A 13,793-nucleotide genomic window follows, 5' to 3' on the forward strand; every position below is an offset into this window, starting at 1 on the left:
CAGGAAAGCAGGTTGTAAGGATAGGTGGGACAGGGAGGGAATTTAAATAAAAAGGTTGGCCTAGTGGAGAAGACACGGGCTGTGATCTTCCCCACCGAGGCTGCTTTCCCAGCCCTGGCCTGTCCTTGCATGCCTGGACGTGTCACTTCAGCCCTCCAAAGCCTTTTAGGAAAGGGTAGGGATTTTTCCTGCATTTCCCCAGCAAGAACTGCCAAACTGGGACAGCTGGCCCCACCCCTTCTGCCCCACCCCCAGCACAGTGATGCCCTGGTAACCCCCAAAAAGAGAGCTGACACTCCCCGCTGCTGCTGTGGGGAAAATGAGGCAGAAGCTCCCAGCTACACACCACTTATCTTTGCCCCAGTCTTCCCACACCCACTCAAAAACTCCCATGGCTCTGACATCACCACCTCCTCCACAAGACCAGGGATGCAGCAAGGACAAACCCCCCTCCCCTGAGAACATCTTCCCAAATCCCCCAGGAACCCTTCACACCCAAAAAAGTGGCTCCTGAGGAGGGGATGGGTTGACCTGGGGCTGTGCACCCTACTTAGTGCCTGGTGGCTCAGCACCCAGCTTATCCCCTGAGCCTCCCGGGGGGTTGGTTAATCCACGCCGGGTTACGTCAACTGCAGCAGGTGCCATTGTGACAGCCGCTGCCAGCGTTCCCAGGTTGGGACACGGGATTGCCATCTGCATGGCCAGAGATAAAGGTGCCACTGGGGAGGGGAGGTGTCCTCTGTCCCAGCCAGACACTTGCAGAGAGATGGGAAGCCACTGGAGGGGGTGAAAAAGGGCAGCTGGCACAGTGGGAGATGGAGCTGGAAAAGCTAGGCAGAGATTTTGGCAGGAGCAAAAAATGGGCTCAAAAGGCAGGGGAAAAAAAAGAAAAGGGAGACAAAGAGGATCTGTCTGCGTTACACAACGGGGCCGGGGACGCTGAATCGGGGTTTGTTGCGGTGTGCCCCCCCAGTGCTAACAGCACGTCCTCCTGCCACTGCCCTGGCTGGTGCCCCAAAGCCCAGCACACGGAGGAAAAGGTTTCAGGGCTGTTTTGCAATAGGTTACTTCCCTTCTGCCAGCTTCGTAGTTTTTTAACTCTTTCTATAAATACCTTTATGCTCCATATCCAAGCCCAGGGGGACCATTCCTGCCCACAGAAATAGTCTGAACATCCGCGTCCACACACAGGTGGCCAGTTGCCCTGACTCTCAGAGCTCCCCCAGTCAAATCTTTTTCCGAGGCGCAGTCAGATTTGAAACGCGAGGTGTCTGGGGGGGGGGGGGGCTGTTTTTTTCCAGCCGGCTGAGTTTGCACAAGGTCCGTTCAAGGTCCCATGGGAGCAGCCCGGTTTGGCTCGCACGCCGCTGACAAGGCTGCCCATCCGCCCGTGGGGCAGAGCGGCGGCAGCGGGGTGTCTGCGGCCCGGGGAGCAGCAGAGCACGCCCGCCCAGTCGGGGCGGCCGGGGCACACGGGTATCGAGCGGGGCTGCCCGCGCCCCGGGGATAGGTTCGGCCGTGTCGCCGGGACGGGTGGTGAGTGGGCTGCGGGGATTTCTCACCCCACCGGAACCAGCAAAGCAGCCCCCTCAGAAAAGCCCAAACGGGGCTGGGGTGCAGCCCTGCACCCGGGAGCTCCCATTTTGGGCTGGCATCACCCACGCCCTTGGCTGGCACAGTGGGCCGGGCACGGCGGAGGAACCCCAGGGCTGAGGTGTTTGGGGACCAGGTCCCCGTGGGCAGCAGAGTGCGGATGGGCCCTCATCATCGCCCCCCACAAAATGATGAAAATAAATGAAATTAAAAGAATATGCCTGTGGCGGTGATAATAATAAACAGTAATAGCGATGATGATAAAGAAGAGGTCCCCAGAGGCCGGGGGAGCGGCGGCTGCTCCCCTCTCGGCGGCGGAGGGCGGGGCGGGGCGGCGGCGGGGGTGTCCGGGGGGAGGGCGGGAGGCGGGTGCCGCCTTCCCCCGCAAAACAAAAGGGAGCGGCGGCGGCGGCGGCGAGAGCGGCCGGGAAGGACGGAGCGGATCGTTCCCTGCTGCGCGGCACTGGCCGGTGCGTTCGCGAGGGGGACGCCGGGGCAGAGGCGGGGGCTTGCGGGCGGGCCGGCTCCGTAGCGGGCCTCGGGGGATAATGTGTGGGGCCGGGGGTGCCGAGGGGCCGGGGGCAGCCGCTCCACGCGCGGGAAAGGAGGCGAGGGGGTTTTTCGGCCTGTTCGGGGGCGGCTCCATCCCGGGACACCCCACGGCCGCCAGCTCGGGACGGCGTTCGGTGTGGGCCGGGTCCCCTGCCTCAGAGGCGGGGTCCCCGCCAGTGGGATCCCGCTGGGTGCGTCCCTCCAGGGACCCTGGCACTGACACTTGCCTCTCCCGGCCGCCCTCTCCCCACCCCCAGGTGAGCCGAGCTCCCCTCTTGCCGCCGCCATGTCCCGCCGCAGCCAGCGCCTTGTCACCAGCCGCTATTATCCCGGGGACGAAGATGCCACGACCAGCGGCAGCAGCACATCTCTGCTGGGTGGGACCCAGCTCCCCTTCAAGGAGACCACCGGCAGGTTAGTGGGGGGCACGAGTGGGGGCTTCCCCCTGCCCAGATCTGACACGGGCGGGGCATTCCATCCCACACCAGGGACCGGGCACCTTCCTGCGTGGGCTGTGGGGATGGCTCGCAAAAGGAGCGTGACGGGAGCCCGGCGCGCTCCGGCATGGCCGCCTCGGCACTGTGGCACTGGCCGTGCCCCTGCTCCGGCCAGAGCCCCGCGCTCCCGGCGCAGGCTCCTCTGCGTTCCCGGGCCCGGCACGGGAGCCCGCCGTGGGTGGCCGGGTGCCAGCCCCAGCCGCAGCTGGATGGCGACAGGGAGGAGGAGGGAGGTGCGCTGCGAGTGCCGGCCGGAAAACCGCAGCGGTGCGAGCGGAAGCGATGCCCGGGACGGGCGGGAGGCCTCTGCAAAGCCGAGGTTGCAGCCTCCGAAAGCTGCCGCCATCCGGTGTGGAGGGAAGCGATGCTGGTTGAGGGATTGGGGTGAATTCCCCATTTCCCCCCATGAGTGCACTGTGAACCCCCCCCACCTTGTAAGCACACATGTGTGATGAGCCTGTTCTCGCCTCCCGCAGGACGATCAGGAGGAAATCGAGTAGCACCAAGCGCCTTTCTCCCGCCCCCAGCACCCAAACCTCCTACTATAGCGAGTCCATGATGAGCGAGTCCTACCTGGGGGGCAGCCGGGGCCTTGCTGCCCTGGGCAGCTCCATGCTGGATGATGACCTGGACAGCAGCACATACTGGGGTGAGCCCTCCCGCTCTCCTAGGGCAGCTCGAGACCTCCCTGGACACTGGAGAGTGTTGGGGCAACTGCCCAGGCTGGCTGGCTGGGTTGCCCCTTGTGGAAGTGATGGTGGGCGATTTCTCAGTGGAACTCTGTGTTTTGGGGCAGGTGGAGAGCTCTCCACCAGGAGGAGAAGAGGCACAGGGGACACCGAGTCCAGTAAGATCAATGGGGTGCTGGAGAGCAAGACGTACGACACCTACACATCTTCATCTGGGTACTCCTCGGAGGACGACTATGCTGGTAGGGATGCACCAGTCTGTCTGTAGTGGCAGGAATGCAGGGGAGGCATCCCCAGGGGGACCAGCCCAGGGCCTGGCTACATTCAGTGTGCTGCCAGTCCCCTCTAAATGCCACCCCCCAGTGCCAAGCCTTTGCTGTGGGCCGTGCACTGAGGTGCTGTCTTCATTGGTGACTTGCTGCTTCCTTTCCAGGTCACTATTACTCAGGCCAGAGTAGCTCTGGGTCAGGTCTGAGAACTGCAGCCTCACGGGTGGGCTCCTTCCTCTGGCAGGTGTTCACCTCCCCAGGTGAGTGGAGGGCTGGCGGGGCACTTCTAGCAGCAGTGTTACTGCCAGTCAGCATCTCTACTCTCCAGCTGCTGTGTCTGCCATCCTCTGTTCGGGTGGAGGGGTTTTATGCCCTTGTGGTGCCACCCGTGGGCATGGAGGGGACATCTGTCAGGACTCCTCCTGAGGCTTGTTTTCTCTCCTGGCAGTTCGGTTCATGGGGTGGCTGTTCTCGGGGCTGGCAGGGGCCTGGCGCCGCCTCACCGGCAGAGCTTCCCACCTAGACAGCGTCCCCTTCTCCAGGTGAGTGTGCTGGGGGGGGACACCAGCATGGGGGAAGCGTGGGGAAAACCTGCAGGACCCTGGAAAGGGGAGGCACCTTGGGAGTGGTGGGTGTCTTTGCTTTCCCCCTGGCCCCCATCCAAAGGTGATGGAAGGTGGCTGCAGTCCTAAGGCACCTCTCTTTTCTCCACGCTCCAGGCGTTACCCACGTCTGAAGAGGTCCCTGCTGCTGCTGCTGCTCCTCCTGCTCCTCGCTGCTGCCGCCTACGGTGAGCCACCTCCCTGATGTGCTGCCCTGAGATCTGGGGCAGTGCAGAGCCTCCCACTGCCATGGCCGGGGGATGGGCTGGCTGGAGCTCAGTGCTCAAGGCTTCTGGTAACCTGCTCCATCTGCATCCCCGTGCCAGTGTCTCCTGGTAGTCCCTGGAGATGCTGATGGCTGAGCCTCTGCATGTCCACCCTGTCCACTACTGTGGCCCATTGCCAGCCTGTGGTTTTGACCATCTCATCTTTCTGTGCTCAGGAGCTTGGTACTTCTACCCGTACGGGCTGTCGACACTCAGCCTGCCTTCCTTTCCGTGGTGGGGAGCTGGAAAGCTTTCCCCCTCCTCTGACCTTCCTGGGGCAGGGGACCTGACCACGCTGGACCAGGTAAGCAAAGGCACGATGGTGGCCCAGGTGGGATGAGTGCCTTGCAGGGAGAGCTGGGACGGTGTGATCCATGGCTCAACAATTGCTTCCAGGGTGTGAGGAATGGTGGAGAACGGGGCAGATGATGGCTCCACACTGGCTCCCTCAGCTTGTGGCCATCTCACTCTTGGGGTGTCCCTGGGATGGAGCAGGGGGACCATCTGCCTTCTCCTGGGAAGCAACAGATGAATAAGATTCCACTGACTCTGGGGAATGGGTGGTCAGGGTCCCCTTTCCCAGGGGTCCTGTGGAGCAGGCACTTCCCTGAGGGGCTGCATCACACCCTGTTTCTGTCACTGCAGGGGGGACACCGACTCCTGGCTCGCTTCCAGGCACTGGAGAAGCGCTTTGAGGCGCTGGAGGCCGAGCTGTCGCGGTGGGAGCTGCGTCGTGGGGCGGCAGCAGTGACGGCAGGGGGAGAGCCCCCCTCGGGGGACATCCTTGCGCTGCTGGAGGGGCTGGTGAGCCGCCGGGACGCGGGGCTGAAGGAGCACCTCCGCTCCGACATGGCCAACCAGCTCCAGGTGGGTGACATGGGCACTGCAGGGAGATGGGCGTGGGCAGGACCTGGCTCTGATATTCCACCCTGTTCCATCCTTCAGGGCGAGCTGGATGTGCTCCGGGCCCAGGTGCAGAGGGATTTGGACGGGCGCCTGGGCAAGATGGCACAAGCTTCCCGGGTAAGCGGAGGAGGGTGTGGTGGTACCTGGACAGGACACCCTCAGCAGTGGTGTCACAGGTCTCACCCCTTCCCTTTTCCTGGCAGGAGATGGAGGCGCGCTTGTTGGAGCTGAACTCGGAGTGGCAGAGGTAACACTGGCTGTGGGGCAGGCAGGTGGCTGGGTGAATTCCCCTCAGCCAGGCTCAGGAGGGATTTGCAGGCCTGGCTGGGGACAAAAGAGAGATCAAGAGGTGTAGTCTGGGGGGGAAAGGAAGGAGGATACATAAGTGGGTGTCTGTGGGAGCCAGCACTGTGCCCTTCTGGCCAAAATGGCCAGTGGTATCCCCGGGTGCATTAGGAAGGGCATTGTCAGTAGGCTGAGGGAGGTGATGTTGTCCCTCTACCCAGCCCTAGTGAGGCCACCTCTGCTGTGCTGTGTCCAGTTCTGGGCTCCTGAGTAGTACAGGGGAGCCATGGAGCTCCTGGAGTGGGTCCAGCAGAGAGCCAGGGGCATGATGAAGGGACTGGAGAATCTCTCTTAGGAGGAAAGGCTGAAGGAGCTGGGCCTGTTCAGCCTTGAGAAGAGATAACTGAGAAGGGGCCTCATCAATGTCAGTGACTGAAGGGGGAGTGACAAGAGGTTGGAGCCAGGCTCTTCTCAGTGTGCCAAGCAGTAGGACAAGAGTCAATGGACAGAAACTGATGCACAGGAAGTTCCACCTGAATATGAGGAAGAACTTTACTGTGCAGTGACCACACACTGGAGCAGATTACCCAGAGAAGTTGTGGAGTCTCCCTCACTGGAGATAGTCCAAAACTGTCTGGATGCAGTCCTGTGCCATGTGCTCTGGGCTGGCCCTGCTAGAGCAGGGAGGTTGGACCAAATGACCTGTGTGCTCTGTTCCAGCCTGACCCATCCTGCCATTCTGTGGCTGGCAGCAGGGCCCCAAGAGCAATGGCAGCAATGACCTTTGCTACTGTCACTCTGCATCACTGTGAATGTGGTCCTTCAGCTGAGGGGTGAGCTGAGGATGCTTTCCCATGGGATGCAATAGAAGAGGTCACTGCCACTGGGATTAAAACTGGGTCTGGAGATGGGGCTGAGCATAGGTGATGTGGGATGAACCTCTTCCCCCAGCTTGCAGAGGGGAACTGGGGTTATTGGCACAAGGTTTTATTGCCTTTCTCTTGGCACAGCTCGGTGCAGGAGAGCCTGCGAGGGACCTTCCAGCAGGAGGTGGGCAAGCTGGAGCAGGAGGTGGCAGTGCTGAGGAGGGAGCTGGCAAGCCTCAAGTCAGACCAGGAGGTGATGGGGAAGCACGTGAAGGGGATACTGGAGCAGCTGAAGACCGTGCGGGCAGATGTGAGTCCCCGGTCCCCAGCCTGTTTGGCAGAAAGGCAGGCAGGGGTCCCTGCTCCAGGCTGAGCTCTCTCTGCACCATTCCAGGTGGAAGCACAGTTCCCAGTGTGGATCAGTAGGTTCTTGTCACAGTCCCAGCAGGATGGTGCTGCTGCCTTCATCCTCCAGCGGGAAGACTTGCAAGCAGAGCTCCGGGCTCTGGAGCAAAAGATCCTTGCAAAAGTCCTGGAGGACCGGAGACTGTCAGCACGGGATGCTCAGGCTGGCATTGGAGTGGCCCTGCGGCAAGGAGGGGCTGCAGGAGTGACAGAGGAGGTGAGTACTGGCCTGAGCCCCAGGGACATGAGGTGACCACGGGGTTGGGGACTGTGCCCCCTTCGTGTGTGCAGGGAGCTGGCATGTGTACCTGGCAGATGGCAGAGGCATTGGGACAGCCCCCACAGCTGGGATATTGATCCTGGGCTCACAGGATGCAAGAGCACCTTTGAAACTCCTTCTCTGCCACTCCCTTCTCAGTTTGTGCTTGCTTTGTGCTCTGGAAGGAGTCACAAGTGGTGATACCTGCAGCCCTGCAAGGCTCGTACTTGTTGCTGTTCTGTTGACGATGGGTGAATAAAGGGACACGACTCCCGTGTCTTCTCAGAAGGGAAGAGCCAAGTTTATTAGAAACCACAAATTGTTTTTATAGAGAGTTATGATAAAGGTGGACACCTGATTGGTCCTTAGTTAATATCCCTCACACCCTTGGGTAATTAGGAACAGCACCCTTCTTGTAAACATCTTACAATTAGCAAGTTCAAAACACCAGCTGCAGGATTGTTTTAATTCTTTCTCTGAACTTTCTCAAAACTTCCCAGAGGAATGCCTGGGAAAGTTTATCTGACTTTCTTCTCTGACCAGTTCTCAGCATTCACACTTTCGGTCTTAAAATCCAAGCTTCTGCTCATGCATCCTTCACCCAGAACGTGGGAGAGGTGCCATCAAGGCTTCCATGGGTGGAGCATCTTGCTTATCCCCATTCTTCAGCAGTGCTGCGGAGTTGTTTGCTGCAAAGCATTTCAGCAGAATGACACCAAGGGGAAAAAATGAGCCTTGCTTGCTTTGGAAACAGTTGCTGGAAATTCCCTGTGGAGGTAGTGGAGGGGAGGGATCAAGCTGGGATTAGCAGTCCCCATAGTCTGTATGAGCTTTATGCACTCCATAAAGTTTAGACCCAAAGTGGTGCTGCAGGCTCCTAGCTCCTTAGGCTGGCTTTGGCTCCAGATGGATGCTCCAGCCATCTCCTCCTTTTCTGGACAGGGAGAGCTCCATCAGTGCTGTGGGACAGGGCAGGAGGGACGAGCAGATGATTCTGGGTGGTCTGTCAGGTTGAGTCTGGTGCTACATCTCCTCCCTCTGGGCCAGCCCCTCCTGGGGACAGGCGAGTGCAGCGTGCCTGAGTACTGCCCCTTCACTGCACAGCTCCTCTCCCCTGGGGTATTTTTAGCAACCTCTAACAAGGCTTCCCAGCCAAATGCACGCTCTCTTATTTTTGCCACGGTGATTCATCCCCTGGCTGTTCTGTCCCGAGGCTGTTTTGTGGGAAGGTCCTCGCACCCTTTGTCCCTGCAGGGGCAGGCGGGTGGGGGGCAGGATGCCTGCCCCAGTTTGTCACCCTCCTGTGCCCTCTGCTCCCACTGCAGCAAGTGCATCTCATCGTGGGCCAGGCCCTGAAGCGCTACAGCGAGGACCGTGTGGGGATGGTTGACTATGCCCTCGAGTCAGCAGGTAGGTGGTCAGGACGAGCCAGCTGTCCTGGGGAGGTGACCAGAGGGGCTGTCCTGCAGCTCACCTGCTGCCATCCCCTCATTCCAGGGGCCAGTGTCATCAACACTCGCTGCTCGGAGACCTACGAGATGCGGACGGCGCTGCTGAGCTTGTTTGGCATCCCCCTGTGGTACCACTCGCAGTCCCCCCGTGCCATCCTGCAGGTGGGCGCTGACTGGGGCGCTGGGCTGCTGCTCCTGGGGCTTTTATTGGGCTCTGGCTGTTGCTCCAAGCCAGCAGCCAGGCTGGTGGGAGAAGAGTGACTCTGATGGTGGTAACATTGCTGGCATCTCCCTTCCATGCTCGTAGCCAGACGTCAACCCTGGGAACTGCTGGGCGTTTCGTGGCTCCGAGGGCTTTGCTGTCATCCGCCTCTCCGGCGTTATCCGCCCCACGGCCGTGACGCTGGAGCACATCCCGAAAGCCCTCTCGCCGCAGGGAACCATCCCCAGTGCCCCCAAGGACTTTGCTGTCTACGTGAGTGCCCTCACCCACACCTGAGGGGGTCGGGGGAGCACAGCGGGAGGGTGCTGGAAGGGATGGGTAACAAACCCCATCCCTGGCTGTGGGGTGCTCTGGGGGGTGGTCTTACCCTGAAGAAGAGGAAGAAGCAATGCTGGTAGGGAGAAGGGCAGCACTGGGTTTCAGAAGGAGTTTGGGGGGAACACAGGGACAAAGGGCTTGAGTAGGTGTAACTTTTGGTCTTCCCCCCCTTCATCCTTCCCCACTGGTCCCTGTTCCCATTTGTCTATTTTACCTGGAAGAGCAGGAGCGGGGGCCGAGCACACTTGTGTCTCCCTCTCCCTCTTCTGCCCTGGATGTGTGCATCACCTCTAGTCTCCCTCTCTGATGACCCCTGGTTCTCCCTTTCTGCCTCCCTGCCCTTCCATAGGGCTTAAAGGAAGAAAGAGAGGAGGAGGGCCTTCTACTTGGACAGTTCACCTACAACCACGATGGTGACCCCATCCAAACATTTTACTTGGAGGTAAATGCTTTGCCCCTGGACCACCTGACCCCTGAGAAGAAAATGGGGCCTCTGGGGTCTCTGAGCTGTAGAGAGCCCTCAAGGTCTCAGGTTTTTCTTTTCCCTCCTCCCCAAGGGTGACTCCGTGGGCACATACCAGCTGGTGGAGCTGCGGGTGCTGAGCAACTGGGGCCACCCCGAGTACACGTGCATCTACCGCTTCCGCGTGCACGGGGAGCCGGCGCACTGACCGCGGCCCGGCGGGATGAGCGTGCTGCCGGGCTGGCAGCAGGAGGGGACGTGGCTGCTTCACTGCTTCGCACCTAGAAACCCTGGCACGTGCCAGCAGCCGCCCCTGGAAGCTCTCCCCTGGCGGGAGGAGAAGAGCTGGTGTTGAAGGGGTGAGGCTTTCACTCTTCCAAGGACCGGGGTGTGAGGCAAGAGCATCCCACCTGCGTCCTAGCGCAGCCTGGCTTGTTTTCAGTGCATATGGGACATTTTAACTTTTTAAGCTAACTTTGTATCGGGTTTGCGCTGCCCCTCTTCCCTGTTGTCCCACTCCTTTCTAGCATGGCCAGGGCTTGGGAAAGGGGTGTGTCATTTTGTGACGTGCTTCATGCGGGCTTGGGTGCAGGAGATGGGAGTGTGGGACCACGGTGCCTGACTCGGTGCTGCCACAGTAGGTGGGAGCCACTGGTTATGGCCACCAAGTCCCCTCCACACAGGGTCACTTCTCCTGCCGTGGTGTTGGTTTGGGTAAAGATCTCCAGTCCTCCAGTGCTGGGCCGGCAGAGAGGAAATAAGACAGTATTAATGAAGTATTAACATAAAACTAATGGTTTGGGGCAGCGGGAGGAGAGGAGTGTGGCACACATTGGTGGCAGGGCCCACCTTGGTGCTGCCATCCATCCACTCAAGCCCTCCTGCAGACGGTAGCTGAGTTGGGTCTTGCTGAAGCTGTTGACCTCCCTGGCTGGCTGCCTCCCCAGTGTTAAGCTTGGTGATGCTACTGAAAATTCCTGTTGCCTGCTTTTTCTTTGGGGTTTGTTCTGATATTTTTTTTTAAGAGGGGTGGGGAGGGGAACTATTTTCCAGTTGGGGTGTTGGGGTTGTTTTTTTTGTGTGAGGGGGTGTTTGTAGTAACAAAGGGAAAAAATACTTTTTCCATGCAATTTGTACTTAACCAGATAATGTTACATGGTGCCACTTGGATGAGTGGCTTAGATGTTGAGAGGGCTAGAGCTTTGTTTAGTAGAATAGCATACACAGTAGGATAAGCTAGAATAAGATGAGCTGAGCTGTTTAAAATATGGGCCTCATGTTGTTGGTGGCTTGGTAGCTAGACTTGGAAGCTGGGGTCCTGTGTGCACTGCTGCTGGTGGGGTGCTGGAGGCATTCCTGCCCTCCTTGCTCTGGGTGTGCTCTGAGACTGCAATGTGTGGCCGTGGCCTCTTGCCCGTGGCTGCATCTGTGTAGACTTGACTGTAGGCAGCAGTGGAGCTGCTGCCCCAGGGCTCTGCAGGGCTGCTGGGGGCGAGACAGGGCCATTGCCAGCACGCAGAGCCACCTCCCCCTGCAGGGCTCCCTCAGCTCTCGGGGCCTCCATGGCAGATGGCTGTGCAGGCTGACCTCCTTTCTCCTGGAAGGGCTCCCTTTCCTCCTACCTCTCCTTACTGGCATTGCACTGTTCTCTGGGCCCTGGCTGTGGGAGGACTGGGCTGGAGCAGGAGGGGGAGTTCTCTCTGCAGTGGGCATGTCAATCTTGCCTGCAGTGTTGGGATGGGTGGAGGCACAGCAGGGCTTTGCAGGAAGGATGCACAGGGACCCTCCCCAGGCTGAGGGGTGCTAGGGCCATCTGGCCCCTCCACCTCCTGGCCTGCATCACACAGCTTGGCTTATGTTCTTGGGTGGTGTTAACAGCCTCCAGGTTTGTGTTGTGTTTCACTGAAAGAAAAGCTTAAGGGCTCATGGTCAGTGTTTCAGCCCTGCCCACTGCTGGTACCATCCTTGCCCTGACACTGTGAGAGCACCATGTATTGATTCCCCCTCTGGTGGTCTCTGCTTGAAGCACTGTAGGCATAGAGGAGGAGGAGGAGGGGCTGAAGAAGTGTCTCAGCATCCCCTGATGGGCATCAGGCAGCGCTGCTGAGCCCCATGCCAGCCTGGGAGGGTGAGGGTGGTGGCAGCACATCCCTTCTGCAGGGGTCTCTGCTCCAAGCTCAGAGGGCACAGTCCTGTCTCCAGCAGGTTAAAATTACCCTGTGGAGCCTCTTGCAGAGCTGGGAGGCCCTGCTGCAGGGAGAAAGCTGACCTGCAGCCAGAGCCAGGGACTATAAATTCTCTCCTATATTGAGCTTAGTCTTAATTCTTGGCAGCCACAGCCAAAGTTATTTTAAACTTGTCTACAGCTGCCCGCTTGCCTTGGAGTCCTGTCCATGAGTGCACTGAGCACATGGAGCTGTGCTTTTATGAATGCCTAGACCTGTTCTGGGCTTGGCAGACCAGCTCCTGTATTTATTTGAATCATAAAGAGAAAGCAGAGATGAAGCTCTCCCTCTTCTCACCTTTCTCTGGCTCCTGGAGCAAAGCTATAACCATGAGCCTGGGAAAACCCCTTTTCCTATGTTCCTTCTGGATCCCTGGTCTCTGGCTTGGACTGCAAGAACAGACAAGGTCTTTGCCCAAGAAAAAAATGATTTTGTGGTAAATCAGGCATGCTGATGAGAGGCAGGAAAGGCGACCTCTTCCCCTGAAAATGGAGTTGTAGTGGGATCTCTGCCCCTTCCATGTGGGTGTTAAGTGCTGTGTCTGGGTTAGGGAGCATTTGCCTTTACAATGCAAGCTTGCCCTGTCCTTTGGATGTGAAAATCTTTGCTGTTCGAAGTAAAACTCCCTGGAGCCACCAGTGAGAGCTCCTGCTGGGGCTTCATGCTCTTTTCTAGCTGGTTTTAGAGGCCTCACCATGCCATCTGTGTGAGGATCCCCAGGAACATATGCTGAGGCTCCGTGTGGGTTTTCAGCCCCCAAATTCAGCATCAGTGCTGGGCTGCAGCCCGAGCTCCTGTGCCAAGTGCCAGAAGCCACTGGCTCTCGAGATTGTAGCTTGCAGCATTTCTGCAGCACTGCCCAGAGCTGCCAAAGAAGAGGGCACAGAAAACTGCTGCTTCAGCATGTGCCTCTCTGCCCAGCGGCGTTTAATCCTAGAGCTGATGCTGAAGATGAGCCTGGTGAGGCAGGAGAAATGCAGAACAGCTGTGGGAGCAGAGTTCTCTTATTTACTCCATTTCCCTCCTCTATTCTCCCTCCTTCTCAGTTTGCCCTACACACGTGTTATGAATTAGCCCTGCAGAAACAGATGGTTACAGACAGGAGTTTGTGTTTGATGCTGTAGCCTGTTGCAAATGCTGCACTGTTTTGTTCCTTTTATTTTTTAATCAACAGATTGTAATTTATGCCTATGCAAGAAAAAAAAAAAAAGACCAAGACATAAATTATATCAAAACTGCCCATAGTGGTTTGGATGTTTTGTAACTGAATCTGCTGTTGGGAATGATGCACAGCTAGTAGATAGACAAAAGCTATTCCTGGAGCTCTTCTTCTACATAGTTTTATGGCAAATCCTTATTTTCCAGCCTGATGTACTAACTCTAGGGCCATCAACAAAGTCATCACCTTGTCATTGAGCAGGCCTGAGGATGCAAAAACTGCTTGAAACAATGCTGAGAACAAGACTTTCTCCTAAAAGCTCCAGTTCCTTGGGACTAAAAACCTACTAGACTTAAGTCTGTCATATCATGGCTGTCCTCATTCTGCAGTCACCTCCCAAAGCCTTCCCATCCTCTGCCTTACCATGAGCAGAGCCCAGCTGGCCCCCAGGAGCAGCAAGGGAGGCTGGGTTAGCAGGGACAAAGCCTGACACAAAGCCCAATTCAGGGGATCTGCTTCTCTTTTCCTTCACATGGGCTGTTAACTACTCATCAGCTACAAAGCAAGCAGAAAGGAAATACTTAATTTTCCTTAGTGTGAGGAAGTTAACTTGGTGCATAAAAAAAGGCTGAAAAATGGGAAACTGAAGTGGCTTGAGGAGGTTCCCAACCTTGCCTGCCTAACCTGGGCTTGGAGGAAGGTTTATGGTGAGGAATACCCATGCAGCTTCTCCCAGAAGGCCATGCTAGGGCCAGGCTTGCTCTC

General features: G+C 58.0%; 1 protein-coding gene across 1 annotated transcript; it reads left to right on the top strand.

The window, feature by feature from the left end:
- Window positions 1-1,964: 1,964 nt before the first annotated feature.
- SUN2 (Sad1 and UNC84 domain containing 2) lies at window positions 1,965-13,109 on the top strand. The gene is made up of 18 exons (XM_064702389.1): window positions 1,965-2,063; window positions 2,403-2,559; window positions 3,119-3,291; window positions 3,439-3,573; window positions 3,765-3,860; window positions 4,049-4,142; window positions 4,320-4,390; window positions 4,645-4,772; window positions 5,114-5,335; window positions 5,414-5,491; window positions 5,578-5,621; window positions 6,670-6,835; window positions 6,920-7,147; window positions 8,515-8,599; window positions 8,687-8,802; window positions 8,948-9,115; window positions 9,531-9,623; window positions 9,739-13,109. The coding sequence occupies exons 2-18, from the start codon at window positions 2,432-2,434 to the stop codon at window positions 9,850-9,852; spliced, it is 2,139 nt and encodes a 712-aa protein (XP_064558459.1). The 5' UTR covers window positions 1,965-2,063; window positions 2,403-2,431; the 3' UTR covers window positions 9,853-13,109.
- Window positions 13,110-13,793: the final 684 nt, after the last annotated feature.

Source organism: Zonotrichia leucophrys, chromosome 1A, assembly GCF_028769735.1.
Source record: "Zonotrichia leucophrys gambelii isolate GWCS_2022_RI chromosome 1A, RI_Zleu_2.0, whole genome shotgun sequence".
Lineage (NCBI taxonomy): Eukaryota > Metazoa > Chordata > Aves > Passeriformes > Passerellidae > Zonotrichia > Zonotrichia leucophrys.